Source organism: Musa acuminata, chromosome BXJ2-7 (genome assembly GCF_036884655.1).
Source record: "Musa acuminata AAA Group cultivar baxijiao chromosome BXJ2-7, Cavendish_Baxijiao_AAA, whole genome shotgun sequence".
Lineage (NCBI taxonomy): Eukaryota > Viridiplantae > Streptophyta > Magnoliopsida > Zingiberales > Musaceae > Musa > Musa acuminata.
In genome coordinates this window covers 13,543,184-13,562,297 of record NC_088344.1, presented here as the reverse complement: position 1 = coordinate 13,562,297, position 19,114 = coordinate 13,543,184, and the positions used below count along the sequence as shown (strand labels likewise).

The window sequence follows — 19,114 nt, the reverse complement described above, 5'->3', positions numbered from 1 at the left end:
TATTTAAGAGATGTACCTTATAATTCAGGTAAGAACTACTTTCTAGCAAGAGTTTGAAGTCCCTTCTCACTTATATATCCAAACATCTTATACTAAAGATCTATACTTTCACCCTTCTGAATTGCATTAATTTCTTCTTTGTGTATCTTAGCTTCCATGATATAAAAAGAGTTAAATTTCTTTCCTCTCACCACAATTAGAGAACCTTTAGTGAGTTTTCATTTGCTTTTATCAAAATAATATGTAAATCCCTCATCATCAAGTCTATCTGTAGATATCAAGGTAAGATGAATATCTGGAACATGTTTGACATCTTTAAGTATCAATTTGCTCCTAATATTGATCTCCAATCAAATATCTCCAATACCCACAATCTTAAATGTACCACTATTTCCCATTCTAACATTACCAAAATCACTAGTAGTGTAAGATCTAAAGAAATTACCATGAGAAGTAATATGAAATGAAGCACCAGAGTCAATTACCCAGTTACTATCTTGAACTACAAGACTGACACAATCGTCATCACAAACAATAATGATATCACCTTTAACAGTAACGGTTTCTTTCTCATTTTTCTTCCTTTCATTTTATTCTCGCTTTCAAAACCTACACTCTTTTTTCATGTGACCTGGCTTATTATAGCGAAAACATTTGATATCTCTTCTAGACTTGGGTCTTTCTCCATAACCATATAGACTTCTTTCACGTCTTTCTTGTTTTTCAGTAACAAATGCACTAAAAGAATATTCTCCATATTCTTTCATTCTAGCATCTTTATTTAGTTAACTGTCTTTAACCATATCTATAGTTGAAGTCCCCTCTAGCATGGAGTTACAAATTATCACCATATACGTTTCCCAACTTTCTAGTAAAGAGCTGAGAAGTAATAATCCTTGTATCTCATTATTTACATTTATTTTCATAGCAACTAGCTTATTTACAATAGGCTTATGTGCTCAATAATGTTGTCACTATCTTTATACTTTAAATTTACAAGCTTTTTGAGGAGAGAAATTTTATTTCTCACTGTCGTTTTTTGCAAAGAGGTTTTCTAACTTTTGCCAAACAATATCAACTCTGGTTTCATCAGAAATATGCTAATATAAATTTATATCCATCCATCTTTTAATATAAGCAATAACTTTTCTATGTTGAACTTCTCATTCCTCATCATCCATAGTAGAAGTTTATTTTTAACCTTGATGAGCTTATATAAATCTTTGCAATAGAGCAAATGTTCCATTATACGTCTCTAAGTGGAATAATTTGATGAGTTCAATTTAATCATATCATTTGACTCATTCATTTCAATCACACAAGAAAAAAAACTAGCACCAAACAACCTGTAAGCTTTGATACCACTTGTTGGGAAAAAACATATTATAGCGGAAAAATTCTTTTTCCCCCTTTATGTATCAAAATGAGTTTATCATCAAAATACCAACTTGATATCAAAAGCACATATTAACCAAAACAACAGAACAATGAATCAATCATAAAATGAGACACCGAATTTTATATGAAAAACCCAATGCGGGCAAAATCACGGGACCATAGTCTACCTCAAATTTTCATTATCACTAGTAATGATAATAGGTTTACAATAAATCTTCTCTAAAATAACAAGAGGATCATAATAACATCAAGACCATATATCTTGGCTAAATAATAACATATCATCATCACATTAATGGATCTCATCAAGTGAATATAGCAGAAAAATATCTCAAAAAAGATAAACTTCATATCAGCACTGTTAGGATTGTAGAGGTTACCGTAAGGATTCTCCACATATAATTTGGGTTAAAACTGACGAAGTTTGACCAGATCGTATAGCAAAAAAACTCAAAATCATATTTTTTTTCTCTCTCGATTCTTTTCTCTCCCTATGCGTCGTCACTCACGTCAATCCCTTCTCTGCCTTCAACTGTAAGTATTTTTTTTTTCTTTTTAATTGTTTTTGGGCTCAAAGACCCAATTGTCGGGTCCAAGCCCAGGCCGGATCCAACACTTTGACACCTAATTTTTGTCATTATTTTTTATAGGATATGATAGTTGGTTGTGGTTGATCTAAGTTAGATATCTAAGACAGTAAACTTAATTTACAGTGTTAAAAACAAAAGGAAGGATGATGTTCTTTGTTTCTAAGACCCAAATAATTATGAAAAAAAAAATCATATGAGTGATAAGACGATGAGATAAAGATCTTTCTAGAATCAAATAGCATTATTAATTTAGTTTTAACTACATAAAATATATTGATGGATTTTTTGAAATCAGATATTGGACCGTTTCAAATTGTGTAGAGTGAAATCTTTAAGCCAATAGCTTAGTTTCAACGACAGGAAAATACTCGCTAACGAGAAGGTTCCTAACATTAGTTCCCTGCAGTGCAGTCGACAGAGACAGCAAGTTATTTAAATGTTATATTAAATTTTAATGTATTTTTTTAATATTAATCTATGAGTTTTTTCAGAAATTATTGCAAAAAGTAATGATGCAAATATTTATTGAGTACGAGAATACAGCAGAAGAAACAAACAAAGAAAGAAAGTCGAGTTCTTAACGGGATATGTGAAGACTGCCGACGCTCTCCACACGATAATGCAAGTCTGGTTTATGCACCAGCTTGCTTCAAACAGTCCAATTCCTGGATGAACACCTTCTTGAACCGCGGCATGTTCTCGGCTTCCAGCGTCATTATCAACGTGATCCCCCCATCGCCTTCTGGACTGCGCAATATGTACAGCATTCCCTTGAGGTTCACAAACGCGCGCGCCATGAACGCCGGTTTCCCCCACCCAAAGTCCGCCTCGTACACCGGCAGCCGCAGCCAGCTGACGACCCAGAGGTCGGTCTGTGATTCCTGCCATGAACCCAAATCCACGTCCCTGATATCCTTCATCAACTCCAGCAAGTCGATGATAGACCGGATGTACTCGTCGTCCACGCGGACAACTGCGTCGTGCATTTGTTCGACGGTCCGCTGCAGGGGACTGGATACGATCTCCCCGGTTGCTACGGCCACAGACGTCCGGACGATGGCATTGCCGAAATAGCCAGGGGGAAGCGACGGCTTCAGGCGGCTACGCACGTCAACGGGCAAGTATAGCCGGGTCTCCTGATCTGCTTCCAGTTGGCGCGCCTTACATGCGCACCGCCACACGTACGCCGTGACTGCTTCGAAGGTGGAAATGCGTCGCCCGCTGCCTAATTCTATGCTGGTCTTGAGGGAAGTGAGCTGGTCTTTGGATAACTTGAGCTTGGCAGCCATGGTGGTGGAGAACTGACGCCTTGGGTTGCAGCATTGGTACTCAAAGTGCTCCAAGGGGACGGTCGGAGGGGACCTAGCGCGGAGGAGGGTGCGGTCATGGGATACCACCACGGTGCCCTCAGCTCCTCGGGCTATGTCGGACCATGTGTTGATGAAATGGAGCGCGCTGACGCCATCCATGACGCCGTGGTGCGTGGCGATGCCCAAGCACACTCCACCGCAGTCGAAGAACGTCACCTACACACATGCATGCACACTCCAGTAGTGTAGGAATGAAGACCAATGTGCAGTGGAAACAACTGACCTGAAGCATGATGCACATGTGATCATTGCCATCGGACGAGGGCACGAAAAGCTGCCTCATTTCTTTCGACGGCGTGAAGTCGCTGAGGACATCCAAGGTGCAGGTCGAGCGAGCCACTACGAAGAGGACACCCTCGCCGGTGCACTGGATCTCAAGCCGGCCGTCTTCACCGACGGCGACCCGGCCCGCCAAGGGGTAGAAATGGAGCAGGGCCTTGGCCAAGGCCGCTTTCAGGATCTCCACAGAGAAGAAGTTGGGGTCACCGTTGTGTGGAAATAGGGTGATGGTTGGCGTGTGACTTCTCGGGGCGAGTAACAAATCCAGATTAGAGAGCCAGATAGTGTACTTCCGGGTGTCGCCGCTGGGAACGACAAAGCTCGACTCCACTATCTCTACCTCCATGACTCTCTCTCTCTTTCTCTCTCGCTCTGACCTAAACTTGATCCCAAGTCTAGGTTACATATAGTAATGGGACTTTGATTTTGAAGAAGACACGAACCAAGATACTCCAATTTGTCACCTTCCTCGGCAATCGGAAACATTTCAACTGCACATGGGCCCATCTGCTAATTTATAGTCTATCAACATGCCATGTGCTATAGGGGATGTCGGGATACTGTTCTGCCCAACGCTGCAAACTCACCCTCATATCACACTACCGGCGATCTGCAGGTGGGATATGCTGGACGAGTGCGAAAACCGGATCTCATTCGTATTACTCATCTGTGCATGCAAAGGCTATATTTAAGGCTGTCACTGTCTTGTTACGGACGTATCAAATGAAGCCGTTAGATTAGGTATCCGTGGGGATTTATTTGCCTTTTAATGGGGTGGGACGATGGAATAAAAAATGAGTGGGGATTAAAGAATAAAATGAAATAAAAGATGGGTGGGGATTAGGGTGACTCCCCACCTAATCCGTATCTGTCGTCGGCTTTATGAGTTTAGACGGTTCATCTATTTGATTCAATTTATATTAGATTTAATTTTGATAGAGTCAATTATATATTATTTGATTTGATTAAATCAAATAAATAATATTAATAGATAACAGTAACACCCCCTCTCCCATGGCCTATGTGTTGGAGGAATAGATTCAATATTTAGTCGTTATTATTATTTATAAATTTTGATATTATCAATTAGTTTTGATAGTATTTTTTCAAAAAATTAAATATATTAATTAAAAGAATACAGAGAACCCATAGGTTCCCTATCTCCGATGGGGATTCCTCGTTTCATCTAAATGGGGAATCGGGTGAGGATGAGGATGAAAATGTAAATGAAAAAAGCATTCCCCGTTGATATCCTTATCGTCGAGCCTTGATAATCGATGAATGACATTGACACCACTTGGCTTATGAAGAGATGGTGGCCTTTTCAAATTCAGATATACGAAACTCGAAGCAAGAATCTTGAATATTTTGTAGAAGACGTTTGGGGAGGTCTTCTTTTGGCAGGGAACATCGATCTATCTTTTTAGTTTATGTTGAATGTGGTTAGAAATATAATGTATAATGTCAAAAATTTTATTGAGGCTAGGTTTTCATATAACTATTATATGGAGAATCAAATTGCTAAGTAGTAAGAAATTGAATATATAAATGCCTTATACATGGAATAAGACCTATCATAATAGTTGGATACTTTGGTTTGTTCGGATGCATACAATGTTGATTATTGTTTAGATTGGTAAGTATTTGTAGAGTCATAAGATGGTTCAAACTACTCAAAAGGACTTCTAATGAGATTATAGATTCTTAAAGGATTCTAATTATGATTTGAATTAGAGATCTACGTGAAAAAATAAGGCTTTAGTGAATTAAGACATACTGTTATAAGTAATTTATATATTTCTAGGTTTTGATTAAGAAAAAAAATATGAAAAATATTTTAGATATTTTTGGATTTGTCTCTAGAGAGTTTAGAGAGAACGAGAGAAAATATGAATTTATATTTATTTAATATGATATATAAGAATGACAAAGCTCGACTCCACTATCTCTACCTCCATTCTCTCTCTCTCTGCTATCTGACCTAAACTTGATCCAAAGTCTATGTTATACATTGTAATGCGACTTTGATTTCAAGAAGACATGAAGCAAGAAACTCCAATCCATCACCTTCCTCAATAATTGGCAACATTTCAACTACACCTGGGCACAGTTGTGAAATTATAGTCTATCATATGACACTCATGATAGACTACCAGCGACCTGCAGGTGGAGATGCTGGACGTGGCCCAAAAATAATTCATATTTCTTTGTCGGTGCATGCAGAGGCTCGATTGAAGGTTGTTATATGGAGGTGTCAATTATACCGATGGGGATTTATCTTTAATATGGTAGGTATCCGACAGGGACTTATCTTTAATATGGTGGTACGATGGAATAAATAAGGATGTGTGGGGATAATGAAATAAATAAGCTACGAATGCTTGTCATACTTGATTTAAATCAAATTAAATTGAGTCTTGATTGAGTTAATTATATGCTATTTTGTTCAATTGAATTAAATAAAACAACATCAATATTCAATAGTAACATCCTCTCCCTCGTGGCCTATGTGTCCAAGTAACTATTATTATTATTTATAAAATTTGATATTATTGATTAATTTTTATAGTAATTTTTTAAAAAATTAAATGAATTAATTAAGAGAATTCGGAAAACCTATAGTTATCCCATCTCTAATAGGGATTCCCCATCCCTACCCTCACGTTATAATGGGGAATATGGTAAGGATGAAGAATGAGGACGAGAACAAAAATGAAGAAGCATTCCTCACCCCACCTGCCATATTGATATCCCTATCATCGAGCCTCGATGATCAACGAATGACATTGACACCACATGGCTTTTGAGGAGATGGTATTCTCTTCAAATCTAGAAATATAAAACTAAAAGCAAGCATCTTATACATTTTACAAAAGAGAGGTTTTCTTATGACACGAAACATTGATCTATCTTTTTGGTTTACGTTGAATATAGTTAAAAATATAATGTATAATGTTAACAACTTTTGTTGAGGTTAAGTTTTCATTTGTTACATGCATAATCAAATTTCTAAATAGTTAACACTTATACATGGGATGAAGACCTACCATAATAGTTGGATATTTTGGTTTGTTTGGATGTATACAATGTTGATATTGGCAAATATTTTTAGGGTTCTAAGATGATTCAAACTAATCAAAGGACTTCTAAATTCTGATTATGATTTGAATTAGGGATTAGTGGAAAGATGAGGTCTTAGTGAATTAGGACTTATTGTCATAAGTAACTCATATATCTCTATGTTTTGATTGAGGAAAATAAAAATGTAAAAATTATTTTGGTACTTTTGGGTTTCTCTACTGAGTGTCTAGAGAGTATGAGAGAAAAATATAAATTTGAGTAAACTTTACGGGTATATCTCGCATGATATACAAGAAAAATTACTGTAAGAGATTAACGTGCCAATTTTACCTTTGATCGTAAGAACCAAACTATTTATTAGATGTAACACCCCAACTTGGAATGTTGGAAGGGTACTACTACATTGTAATTTTCATAACATCCTAATTTTCATAAGTTTTCCTATGAGAATTGGGAGTTTAAATATGAAAAAAAAAACATAGACCTGTTAAAAACGTAAAACATAAATTTATACACTTTAACATCACTCAATAAACAACATCCACACAACAAATACTTCCAAATATCACCTATAATATCCAAACAAGTATTTTTTTATATTATGAGTTTCATAAGCCAAAGATTTTAAATCAACATATTTTATTTCCTCCAAGTGAAACAAACTGATGGGATCATAACATCACCACAATCCAAGAGGATAAAAAAAAACTATGAATCATTAACTTAGAGTAGCATAGGTCTAAACACCCATGCAAGGTACATCCTATTTTATTTTTTTTAGTAGGATTTGGGTATTTGAGTGTTTAGATTGAATCAAAAAATTAAATCAAGCTAGAATCAAATTAGTTTGATCCAAACTAATTCATTAATGGTTTGATTTTGAAAATTATAAACGGGTATGGTTTAGGAGGTTACCATTCTTTAGGTTCGTTAATTGGTTCAGATTAAATTAAATCAATTTTAATTTAAAAAATACTAACCTAATCCAAAGATTCAAAAACCCTGAAATCCCTATCGAAAATCGTGACTTCATCACTTTTCTTTCATTGGCCTCTCTCTTGTCTCAAGAATGAAACTTTATTTATTTATTTTTTTATGACTCTCTTCGTTAACAATCTCTTTATCAATTTATATGCATAAGTGTATATCCTCGTAACTAATAAGAATTATAAGTAAATTCATTATCTCTCTATAATATCTTTATTTAAGGGCGGGTTAGCTATTCATGACGAGCGGGTTAGCTATTCATGAAGGGTCCCTCTATCATATTACGAGTCTTTGATTTGAATGTGTCTATAAGACTATTGTTATTCAACTCTAAAACAAAACTATTATTACCTAAGATAGCCATCTTTTGAAGAGGGAGATAGAAGTATGTGGGATGTAATATTATTTAGATTGGTAAAACCAAGTGACGATGAACATATAGTACTTTTTGATTTTTCCAAAAATACTTGTAATACTTAAGGGCCAAACATGTTCACTTATGAAAATGCATGCACCCAAGTCTTATAAATGGCTGAAGGCTATCTTTAATGTATACATGAAGTATTTAAGGCTCGATTGAAGGCTGTTACTATCTTGATACGGAGGTGTCAAATTATGCCAACGACTTAAATATCCATGAGGATTTGTCTTTAATGGGGTGGGACAATGGATTAAATAAGGATGGGTGGGGATGATGGAATAAATAAGGATGGGTGAGGGTGACTCCACACCTAATCTATACTTATCTCTCGTTTTATTAATATATAAGCATAGACATTGGGTCCGAACGTTTGGCCTATTTGATTCTATTTAAATTGAGTCTTGGTAGAGTGAACTATATATTATTTGATTCGATTGAATCAATTGAAATAATATCAACATGTAACAATAACACCCTCTCCCACATGACCTATGTGTCGAAGGAATAGATTCAACATTTAACCGTTATTATTTAATATTATTAACTAGTTTTGATAATTTTTTTTAAAAAAATTAAATATATTAATTAGAATAATATAGAGAAACCAAAGGTGCCCCATCTCTAATGAGGATTCCTCGCCCCGTTTAAATATAGAATAGGGTGAGGATGAGGATGAGAACATAAAGGAAGAAAACATTCCCCATTGATATCCCTTTTATTAAGCCTCAGTGATTGATGAATGATGTCAACACCACTTGGCTTCTAAGGAGATAATGGCCTTTTCAAATAAATATATACAAAACTCAAAGCAAACATCTTGTACATTTTGCACAAGATTATTTGGGAGGATTTCTTATGGCATACTCCATCTTCTTAGTTTTTGTTGAATGCGGATAGAAATATAATGTATAATGTTAAAACTTTATTGAGGTTAGATTATCATATATTATATGGAGAATCAAATTACTAAATAGTTAGCACTTCATACTCGAATAGGTAAATTCCTTATACATCGAATAAGACATATCATAATAGTTGGATATTTTGGTTTATTTGAATGTATACAATGTTGATTATCATTTGGCTTGGCAAGTATTTTTAGAGTCCTAAGGTGATTGAAACTGCACAAAGGACTTCTAATTTAATTATGGATTCTTTAAGGATTCTGATTATGATTTGAATTAGGGATCTAAGTGGAAAGATGAGGTCTTAGTGAATTAAGATTTATTGTTATAAGTAACTTATATATCTCTAGGTTTTGATTGAGAAAAACTAAAATGTGAAAAATATTTTAGATATTTTTGGATTTCTCTCTAGAGTACTTAGAGAGAATGAGACAAAAAAAAAAAATGTTTGTATGAGATAATATACAGAAATAGTTATGTTTGAGTGAAAATAACATAAGGGTATCGTAATTGATATCACATGATAAACATTTTAATTTTATCAATAAATATAATTATAATATTTTTTTTGTGTAAATATATTTATTAATATTTTACTTTTATTTCAAAATATATCGATTATAACATTTTCCTATAGGATTCCAAAATACTAAAGATATTTTCCAATACATCCATACTCAAATCTTACTTTCAGTTTCAACTTGCCCGGCTGCCATAGTCCTACTTGATCCTTCGTCCTGCGACCCGGCTTCTTCCTTCCTACTTCAAGGTCAGGATGTCTCCCCTTTCTTCTTCGTCTTCTTCTTTCTCGTCTTCATCTTCTTCGACTTCCTCTTCCTCGTCCTTACGTTGCCTCACCTTTTTAGTGTGCTTCAGGGTATCTCCTTGCCCTTTTGACACCTTACGTCTATTAGCAATTTCATACTTGGAACAGAAAGTACTGATTCATGACCCTTCTAGTCTTTCAATAGAAAACCCTTCCAGATGAAAATAAGTTCTCCTTTTGGGAGTCCGGGTGTTGCTGGCTTATCTTCGGGAGGTGCGCCTTCAGAGGCCACTAGGGGTTCTGTCGTGCTTGCAAATCTCAAGCTGTGGCTTGATGTAGATTTGGTAGTGATCGAGGAACATTTGAGGGAGCTTTGGGATCGCTATTGTATCCTGGAGTGTTATGACGTTTTCGCCCCTCTATAGGGTCAGCGGCCGTACGATCGGTTTCTCGATGGGTTCGAGCTGACCGTGGGTGCCCTTGAGGCGGGACTGAGGTTCCCGCTGCATCCTATCATTGAGGAGTGCCTCCGTAAGTGGGGGATATTGCCGTCCCAGATGGCGTCGAACTCCTAGCGCTATCTAGTGGCATTCCTCAAAGAGTGCCGGGGAGCTGGGATAGAGCTCTCCAGGACCCTTTTCCTGGCCTGCTTCCGTCTGTGCAAGGGGCGGGGTGGGTATTACCTGATCGCCCACAACGGTTTCAGGATTAGTGGCGCTCCTTCCAACAACAAAGGCTGGAAGAGCCGCTTCTTCTTCATCGGTTATAGTCGGGGCTGGGGTTTTAGTACTGGGTGGACCTCTCGAACCATCGATAGCATCCCCCCATTGCTTTCTGATGGAGAGTCAGCGGACGTGAGCCGGTTGAGGGGTGTTTTGCCCTCTTCTCGGGCAATCAGGGAGATGACCGAGGAGTGGCTAGTCGAGGGGGGACTGAGCCCAGCCACTAGGGGTATGGTTATTCGAATATTATGGATCGTCTGCATGCCTTGAACCATCTGACCGACCGGGCTTTTCTTTGCAGAGATGGTGGACCTCCAGTCCATGAATAAGATGCCGCATGCGAAGGCCATCACGCCACTATCTCGGGGTGGCGAGGATTCTGGAGCTGGAGATGCTCCGGGGAAAGGCACATCGAAGAGGGGGCTGAGATCCCGGAGGCAAATTAACCTCCTAAAAGGGCGAAGACTTTGGTCCGAAAGACGTATGCGAGCACGACTGCTCACGAGAGTACCGCCCCGGGGGAGTCCGGGGCTGTTTCCCATGGCGAGGGTTTGGGTAGCGCCAAAGGGAAGGGAGTGGTTGGACCGTCCGACGATGACCTTCCAAAGCGGGCACCGGCACGCTCGAGGTCTGCCCCCTAGCCAACCCTGAGCATGGCCGACCTTCCTACTGGGGAGCCGGGAGCCCCCTACATTTCTCGGTGGTCGAGCCTCAAGGCCGACAATCGTATCTGGGCCGACGACCCAGGAGTTCATCCGGGGGGTGCTTCACCTGACCATGGCCAAGGAGCTCTATTGCTCCTCCTCAGAGGTGCTAGCGAATCAAGTGGCGAAGTCGTTGATCTGGGTAAGTGGTGGTGCTTCTTCTTTCTTTGGTTCCTCCTTTGTGTGGGTCTTGACATTGACTTTTTGGTGCAAGGCCAACATTACACTATGGCGCTGATCGATCGGTTCCTTGACGCTGGGCGGGTGATCGAGCACTAGTCGGACGTTTACGTCGCTCTTCGCCTAGAGCACTGATAAGACCCTAAAGTCTTATCGTCGCTCTGATACCAAATGATAAGACCCTAAGGTCTTATCGTAGAAGAAATGGAAGATCGTAGAAGCAGTTACATCCCTATTTATAGAGTTCCACCTAGAGTCCATCAGGACTTGAACTCTAATAATAAATAAATATTAAATAAACCTCTACTTGACTCTAACTGAACCAAACCGACTCAATAAACAACTGTACTAAACAAACTCAATAAACATTATTCAAAAGCTCAGAAAAAGGGTTCTAACAGTGCCGATCCCCTCGAAGCGATCAAGGAAGCCGATCCCCTTGAAGTGATCATTATCATCCCCATTTCTCCCCTTTCTTCGACAACAAGACTTTAGGGTCTTATCATTTGGTATCAGAGCCACGATAAGACTTTAAGGTCTTATCATTTGGTATCAGAGCGACGATAAGACCTTTAGGGTCTTACCATTTGGTATCAGAGCCTACGATAAGACTTTTAGGGTCTTATTATTTGGTATCAGAGCAGTGCAGTGATCCTTAGCGTTCTTGCTGCCGTAGCTATCAAAAAAAAAAAAAAAAAAGGAAAGAAAGTAAGAAAGAAAGAAATAAAGAAAGAAAGAAAGAGAGAAGAAGAAGCAGCAACCGCAGCCACGCACCCTTGCTTCTCCTACTTCCGGCCAGCCCACCCGCCGCCCGTCGCTGCTCTCCAGCCAGCAACCGACTCTCCCCCACTTCCGGCCAGAGTCCACCACTGCCAGGAGACGACGCTGCCAGCATCCCACTCCGCCGCAGCCAGCATCCCACTCCGCCGCAGCCCTGCTCCTCTTCTCTACCGCCGCTGCAGGGCAACTCCTTCTCCACCGCCGCCGCTGCTTCCCGGACGATCGATCACCGTCGCCCGGCTCCCAACCACAACCCTAGCCGTGCCCCCCCCCTTGGGTCGCAGCCACAGCCGCCGGTTGCCGCAGCCCCTCGTTGCAACGGTTGTAGAAACAGAGTTCCTCTGTTGTCGCAGCCCCTCGTCGATCACAGCCGCGCATCCACCAGCCGCACCGCCTCCAGCACTCCTCTTCCCCTCTAGCGCCGTCGCCGCCCAGCCGACCCATCGCCGCTGCGGGCCACCGTGCGACGACCGCCGCTCGCCTCCCAACCGCCGCTCCACCTTGCTCTGCATCCTTTGTAACCGAAACAGAGCATAGGCAGCTGACCTTGCTGCCCTTGTTTTCAACCGCACCACAGTCGCGGGTCCCCTTGTTGCTGCGAACGACAGCTGCCATCACCATCGCTGCTACTGCCCAGCCAGTGCCAATGCTGCTCGCCGCCCAGCCGTGATCCTCGCAGCCTCTCCCTTGCTCTGGTAACAGAAACAGGGTAAATCACTGATTGCCTTTGTTCCCCAAAGCCACCGTCGATTCCTATTCTCCACTGCAACCTCAACCCCGGCCACTTCAACGCTGCCTCTCCCTTGCTCTGCCTCCACTGCTGCAGCCGCCGGATGCCATCATCGCAGTCTCAACCTCACTACTACTACTTAGCGATCGCTTCCGTGAGTCACAACAGTTGCGGTCGTCGCCTTCCAGCCCCCGACGCTCTCATCTCCACGCAGCAACTGCAACAATCATCGTTGCCTCTCACCAGTGCCTCCTTCTGCAGTGTGACAGAGAAAGAGCAACGTTGCCTTCCATCCGTGCCGTCGCAGCCATCGCAGCGGCAAGCCCTTGGCGGTGTTGCCCCAGCCGTGCCACCATCGCTGCCTCCCAGCCCTCAGTAGTAGCGATCCCTCCACGCAGCGATCACAGCAAGCATCGTTGCCTCCCACGCAGCGAACACAGCTACATCCCCGCATCCTCGCAGCAACCCTTCATTCCAATAGTGCTACCACCGATTGCATCACAACAACAGCACCGAGTAGGGCAGTGATTTATGCCCTAGTCTTGACACCAGAAACAAGAGTTGAGATTACAGATTTGCAATCTTACAAAATGGCCACCGATAACTCAATGAAAGCACAAATAGAATCATTGAAAATCAGAATTGAGAACCGGCTGCAAGAAACACTTAATGATTTCAAAAAAAGCCTACTGGAGAGCCTCAGCAAATTTCAACAAGATGGGAGCTCAAGTTCTACGTTGCACGGATCTGGAAATACTGGAAAAGGGCCCCAAGATTGTGACACAATCTGCTCATACATGAAGGTGGATGGACAGCTCGCCAAAATTTGTCAGACTTCTACAGTGTTGGAATATCATTGTAGATTTGAAAGATTGTCAAATCAAGCTAGAGATTGGTCAGAACGATAACTTCTGGATACATTTATTAAAGGACTTATTCCAGAGATCTGGTGTGAAGTTAAGGCTCGTCAACCCCGCACTATGATAGCTGCGATCTCATTCACACATCAACATAAGAAAAAAATCAACAGGGAAAATCATGGAAACAGAAGTGACAAACCCTAGGAGTCTGATCCCCTCGAAGCGATCAAGGAGGACCGATCCCCTCGAAGCGATCAAGGAGGGTCGATTCCCTCGAATCGACCAAGAAGGCCGATCCCCTCGAAGCGATCATTATCATCCCCATTTCTCCCCTTTCTTCGACGATAAGACTTTAAGGTCATATCATTTGGTATCAGAGCAACGATCCTTGGCGCAGCCCGCCGCAGCCTTGCTTCCCTTCTTCCCCACCATCACCATTGTCGCTGTTTCCTTGGCCAACGACCTTCAACCACCGCTCGACCTCCTGGCTGCCCCATCTCGTTTCAAAAAAAAAAAAAAAGACACGAGAGGAAGAAGAAGCCGTAGCCACCCTTGCGTCCCCTGCTTCCGGCCAGCCCACCCGCCGCTGTTGCTCTCCGGCCAGCGCCCACCATCGCCCCGCTTCCCGACCTGCGACCACCACCGCCGCTATTCCCCGGCCAGGAGACGACGCTGCCAGCGTCCATCCTAGCCCTACTACCGCCGCCCGCCTCCCCTTGCGTCGCAGCGCAGCCGCTCGACCTCTCCTCCTCAGCGATCGTTGGTAACGCTGCTCCCAGCCGCGCCACCACCGCCGCCCGCCTCCCCTTGGGTCGCAGCCGCAGCCGCCGATTGTCGCCCTCCTCGCGGCAACCGAAACAGGGCAACTCACGGATTGCCCTTGTTCCCAGCCGCGTCACCTCCAGTTTTCCCAACCGCATCGCCGCCGCTCGATCACCCAGCCAGCGACCTCTTCTCCTCGCGTCCCCATCTCACTCGAACGAGAAGGACCGCCGGCACCGCAGCCGCAGCCGCCGCTTGCCGCAGCCCCTCCTTGCAGCGGTTGCTGAAATAGAGCTTCCTCTGTTGCCGCAGCCCCTCGTCGATCGCAGCCACGCCTCGAGCGCCGTCGCCTTCCAGCCGACCCACCACCACTGCCAGCCACCGTGCGGCGACCGCTGCTCGCCTCCCAGCCGCCGCTCCCCCTGGCTCTGCCCCCTTGTGACCGAAACAGGGCAATCCTCTTGCTGCTGCTCGGTTGCCACCACTGTCGCCGCTGTTGCCCAGCCAGCGACGACGCCGCTTGCCGCCCAGCCTGCCACCGTCGATTCCTATTTTCCACTGCAGCCTCAACCTCGGCAACGGCACCGCAGCCGCCCTCCAACAGCACACGCAGCAAGCTCTTGTGCGGCCGCTTCAACCTCGGCAATGCACGCACCAACTCTTCTTCTCAATCTCGGCCGCTTCAACGGCACCGTCGTGTCCTCAACCGCATGCAATCCCTCGGCGTCACCAATGCCTCCTTCCGTAGTGCGGTAGAGACAGAGCAACGCTACCTTCCATCCGCAACGACAGGCCCTTGGCGACGCTGCCCTTGCTGCAGCCACATCAACGTAGTCACCTTCCAACCCCGGCGCTCTCACCCCACACAGCGATAGAAACAGGACAGCTACTCTTCCTCCAACGCAGCGACCGCAGCACTGCCCTTGGCATCCACCTCCTCGGCATCTTCGCATCGACAGTGTTGATGCCCTTGACCGACACCAAAAATAGGAGTTGAGATTATAGATTTGCAGTCTTACGCAATGACCACTGATAACTCGGTGAAAGCACAAATGGAAGCATTGTAAATCAGAATTGAGAACCGACTGCAAGAAACACTTAATGATTTCAAAAAGAGCCTACTAGAGAGCCTTAGCAAATTTAAACAAAATGGGGGCTCAAGGTCTACGTTGCATAGATATGAAAATACAGGAAAAGGGCCCCAAGATTGTGACACAAATTACTCACACATGAAGATGGAAAGATGGAGATCCGACAATTGGATCTCTAGGGTAGAAAATTTTTTCCGTTTTCATAGAACCCCAGAAAAATCCAAGGTAGAAGTGGCCTCAATCTAGCTCAAGGGAGATGCACTCCGGTGGTATAATTGGTATGAAACTTTTCACGGAGTTCCTTCATGGGAGTAGTTCAAAAGAGGGCTTCTTATTCATTTTGACCCATCCGAATATGAGAATATTGATTGCCAGCTCGCCAAAATTCGTCAGACTTCTACAGTGTTAGAATATCAAAGTAGGTTTGAAAGATTGTCAAATCAAGCTAGAGATTGGTCGAACCGACAACTTCTGGATACATTTATTGAAGGGCTTATTCCAAAGATCCGGTGTGAAGTTAAGGCTCGTCAACCCTGCACTATGATAGCTGCGATCTCATTTGCAAATCTATATGAGAAAAAAATTAGCAAAGAAATATCAACAAAGAGTTTATATTATGATGAAAAATGGAGTATGGAGCACCAATGTAAACAAGAGCAACATATGATGATTGAGCCAATTGGAGAGGAACCGAAAGCAGAAGAGTTGGACTCTGATTATGAAGGTGTAGAAACTGATGAAGATATTGAAGCCATCACACATACAGTGCATGCATTGGCTAGCTATGCTAACGAACAAACTATGAAAATCAAAGGAACTTTGAAGCATCAGCCTATCACTATGTTGATTGATACGTGCAGCACTAATAATTTTATAGATAGGAAAGTTGCAGCCCAATTAGCTTACCGCATTGAAGGCTATGACAGATTTGAAGTAAAGATTACTGATGGATGGATTTTAACTTGTGATAGCAAAGGTCAGGAGTTTCTTGCAATGATTACTACACTAAAAGATCGACCTGTTACTTACACTGTCAAAAAGTGGAGACAATACTTACTTGATCAACGGGTTGTGATGCGTTGTAGATAGCCTATGATTGAAGTGCTGAAAGATAAGCTCCCCGAGATTGATGCTGCTCAACCTTGAGGACAAGGCTGATTTGAAGAGGGAGGAACTGTTAGGACCCTTTTTCTAAGCTTTTGAATAATGTTTATTGAGTCTGTTTAGTCCAATTGTTTATTGAGTCAGTTTGGTTCAGTTAAAGTCAAGTAGAGGTTTATTTAATATTTATTTATTATTAGAGTTCAAGTCCTGATGGACTTTGGGTGGACTCTATAAATAGGGATGTAATTGCTTCTTTTCAGTAATCTATGAAAAATACTATTCTGTCTTTTGACAAACCCTAGGATGCCGATCCCCTCGAAGCGATCAAGGAGGTCGATCCCCTCGAAGAGATCATTATCATCCCCATTTCTCCCCTTTCTTCGACGATAAAATTTTAGGGTCTTATCATTTGGTATCAGAGCGACGATAAGACTTAAGGGTCTTATCATTTGGTATCAGAGCCTACGATAAGACATTAGGGTCTTATCATTTGGTATCATAGTGACGATAAGACCTTTAGGGTCTTATCTTTTGGTATCAGAGCGACGATAAGACCTTCAGGGTCTTACCATTTGGTATCATAGCCTACGATAAGACCTTTAGTGTCTTATCATTTGGTGTATCAGAGCAGTGCAGTGATCCTTAGCATTCTTGCTGCCGTAGCTATCAAAAAAAAAAAAAAGGAAAGAAAGTACGAAAGAAAGAAAGAAAGAAAGAAAGAAAGAGAGAAGAAGAAGCAGCAACCGCAGCCACGCACCCTTGCTTCCCCTGCTTCCGGCTAGCCCACCCGCCGCCCGTTGCTACTCTCCGGCTAGCAACCGACTCTGCCCCACTTCCGGCCGGAGTCCACCGCCGCCTCCCACCTGAGCCACGACCGTTGCTAGGAGACGACGCTGCCAGCGTCCCACTCCGCCGCAGCCCTGCTCCTCTTCTCTACCGCCACTGCAGGGCAACTCCTTCTCCACCGCCGCCGTTGCTTCCCGGCCGATCGATCACCGCCGCCCGCCTCCCAGCCGCAACTCTTTCATCATCGTTGTCGCTGTTTCCCCGGCCAACGACCTTCGACCACCGCTCGACCTCCACGCTGCCCCCATCTCGTTCAAAAAAAAAAAAAAGAAAGAAAAAAGAAAAGAAAAACACGAGAGGAAGAAGAAGCCTCGTCCCACTTCGTGAAGTAGTCGACTCTGACTATAAGAAAGCGCCGTTGTCCTGATGCTAGAGGGAAGGGTTCGAGGAGATCGAGCCCCCATTGGGCGAAGGGCCAGGCCGCGTCCATCGAGGTAAGAGGAACCGCTGGCTGGTGTTGCAGTCGGGCATGCCTTTGACATTGTTGGCACCACTGTATGTATGATATGGTGTCCTGGTGTATGGTCGGCCAGTAGTACCCCTGTCTGAGAGTCTTGAAGGCCAGGGTTCATCCCCCGATGTGCTCCCCACAAATCCCCTTGTGGAGTTCAGCGAGGACTGTTTTAGCTTTTTAATGGCACGAGGCAACGCAAGAGAGTTTGAGAGAAAGCCCAGCGGTACAACCTTCCACCGATCACGTAATACCAGGCTTGTGTTTGCCTTAGTCATCTGGTGACTGTCGGGTCATGGGGCCTCGTCCCGTCCTTCTTGAAACGGAGGATCTCTTCCATCCAGTTTGGCGAGGCCACTGTTTCGGCAACCTCGTGAGTGGGTATTGTCGGCGCTATTATGGATTCAGTCACTGGGGTTGCCACCGGGTCACGAGCGAAGGCCGATCTGGCCAACGCATCGACCTGCATGTTCTACGCACGAGGTAATCTAGTGACCGAGAGACGGTCGAAGCGATGGGCGAGATGTTTTGCTTCTGTCAGGTATAATGCCATTGTCGGGTCCCGAGCCTTGTAGCTTCCATTGACATATCCCGTCACTAGTTGGGAGTCGCTGAAGACTTCGAGATTGGTCATGTGCATCTCCAAAGCGAGGCGCATGCCGTGAAGTAGCACCTCGTACTCGGCCTCATTATTGGTGGCCCAGAATTGCAATCAGAGCGATCTCTCATAGGTTTCTTCAGATGGACTTTTGAGGACAAGTCCGACCCTGGCCGCCTCGGTAGTGGCCGAGCAATCCACGTGCAAGGTCCATGTGCTTTTGTTGTTCTCCTGTCCAATAGCATGGTCTTCAGGAGTTAGCTCGGAGATGAAGTCAGCAAGTACCTGAGCTTTGATGGTGGTTCTAGGGGAGTACTGAATGTCGAATTCACCGAGCTCAACCGACCACTACAGCATTCGACTTGATACGTTAAATTTGGAAAGGATTTGTCGCAACGACTGGTCAATAATCACTTTGATTATGTGAGCTTGGAAATATGGTCGTAGCTTTCGGGCTGTCTTCATCAGTACAAGGGTCAACTTCTCGAT

At 43.3% G+C, this 19,114-nt stretch overlaps 1 protein-coding gene across 1 annotated transcript; it reads right to left on the bottom strand.

Moving 5' to 3' along the window:
- Positions 1-2,490: 2,490 nt before the first annotated feature.
- Positions 2,491-4,102, bottom strand: LOC135616133 (putrescine hydroxycinnamoyltransferase 1-like). The gene is made up of 2 exons (XM_065115316.1): positions 3,582-4,102; positions 2,491-3,514 (listed from the first exon to the last, which is right to left on the bottom strand). Exons 1-2 carry the CDS (start codon positions 3,981-3,983, stop codon positions 2,621-2,623), a joined length of 1,296 nt encoding a protein of 431 aa, XP_064971388.1. The 5' UTR covers positions 3,984-4,102; the 3' UTR covers positions 2,491-2,620.
- Between the last annotated feature and the right edge of the window lie 15,012 nt (positions 4,103-19,114).

Bases quoted from the DNA above. Each gene is read 5' to 3' on its own strand.
- LOC135616133 (XM_065115316.1), bottom strand. From the start codon at position 3,983: ATGGAGGTAGAGATAGTGGAGTCGAGCTTTGTCGTTCCCAGCGGCGAC. The intron at 3,515-3,581 runs GTCAGTTGTTTC...GCATGTGTGTAG, and splicing joins ACATGTGCATCATGCTTCAG to GTGACGTTCTTCGACTGCGG.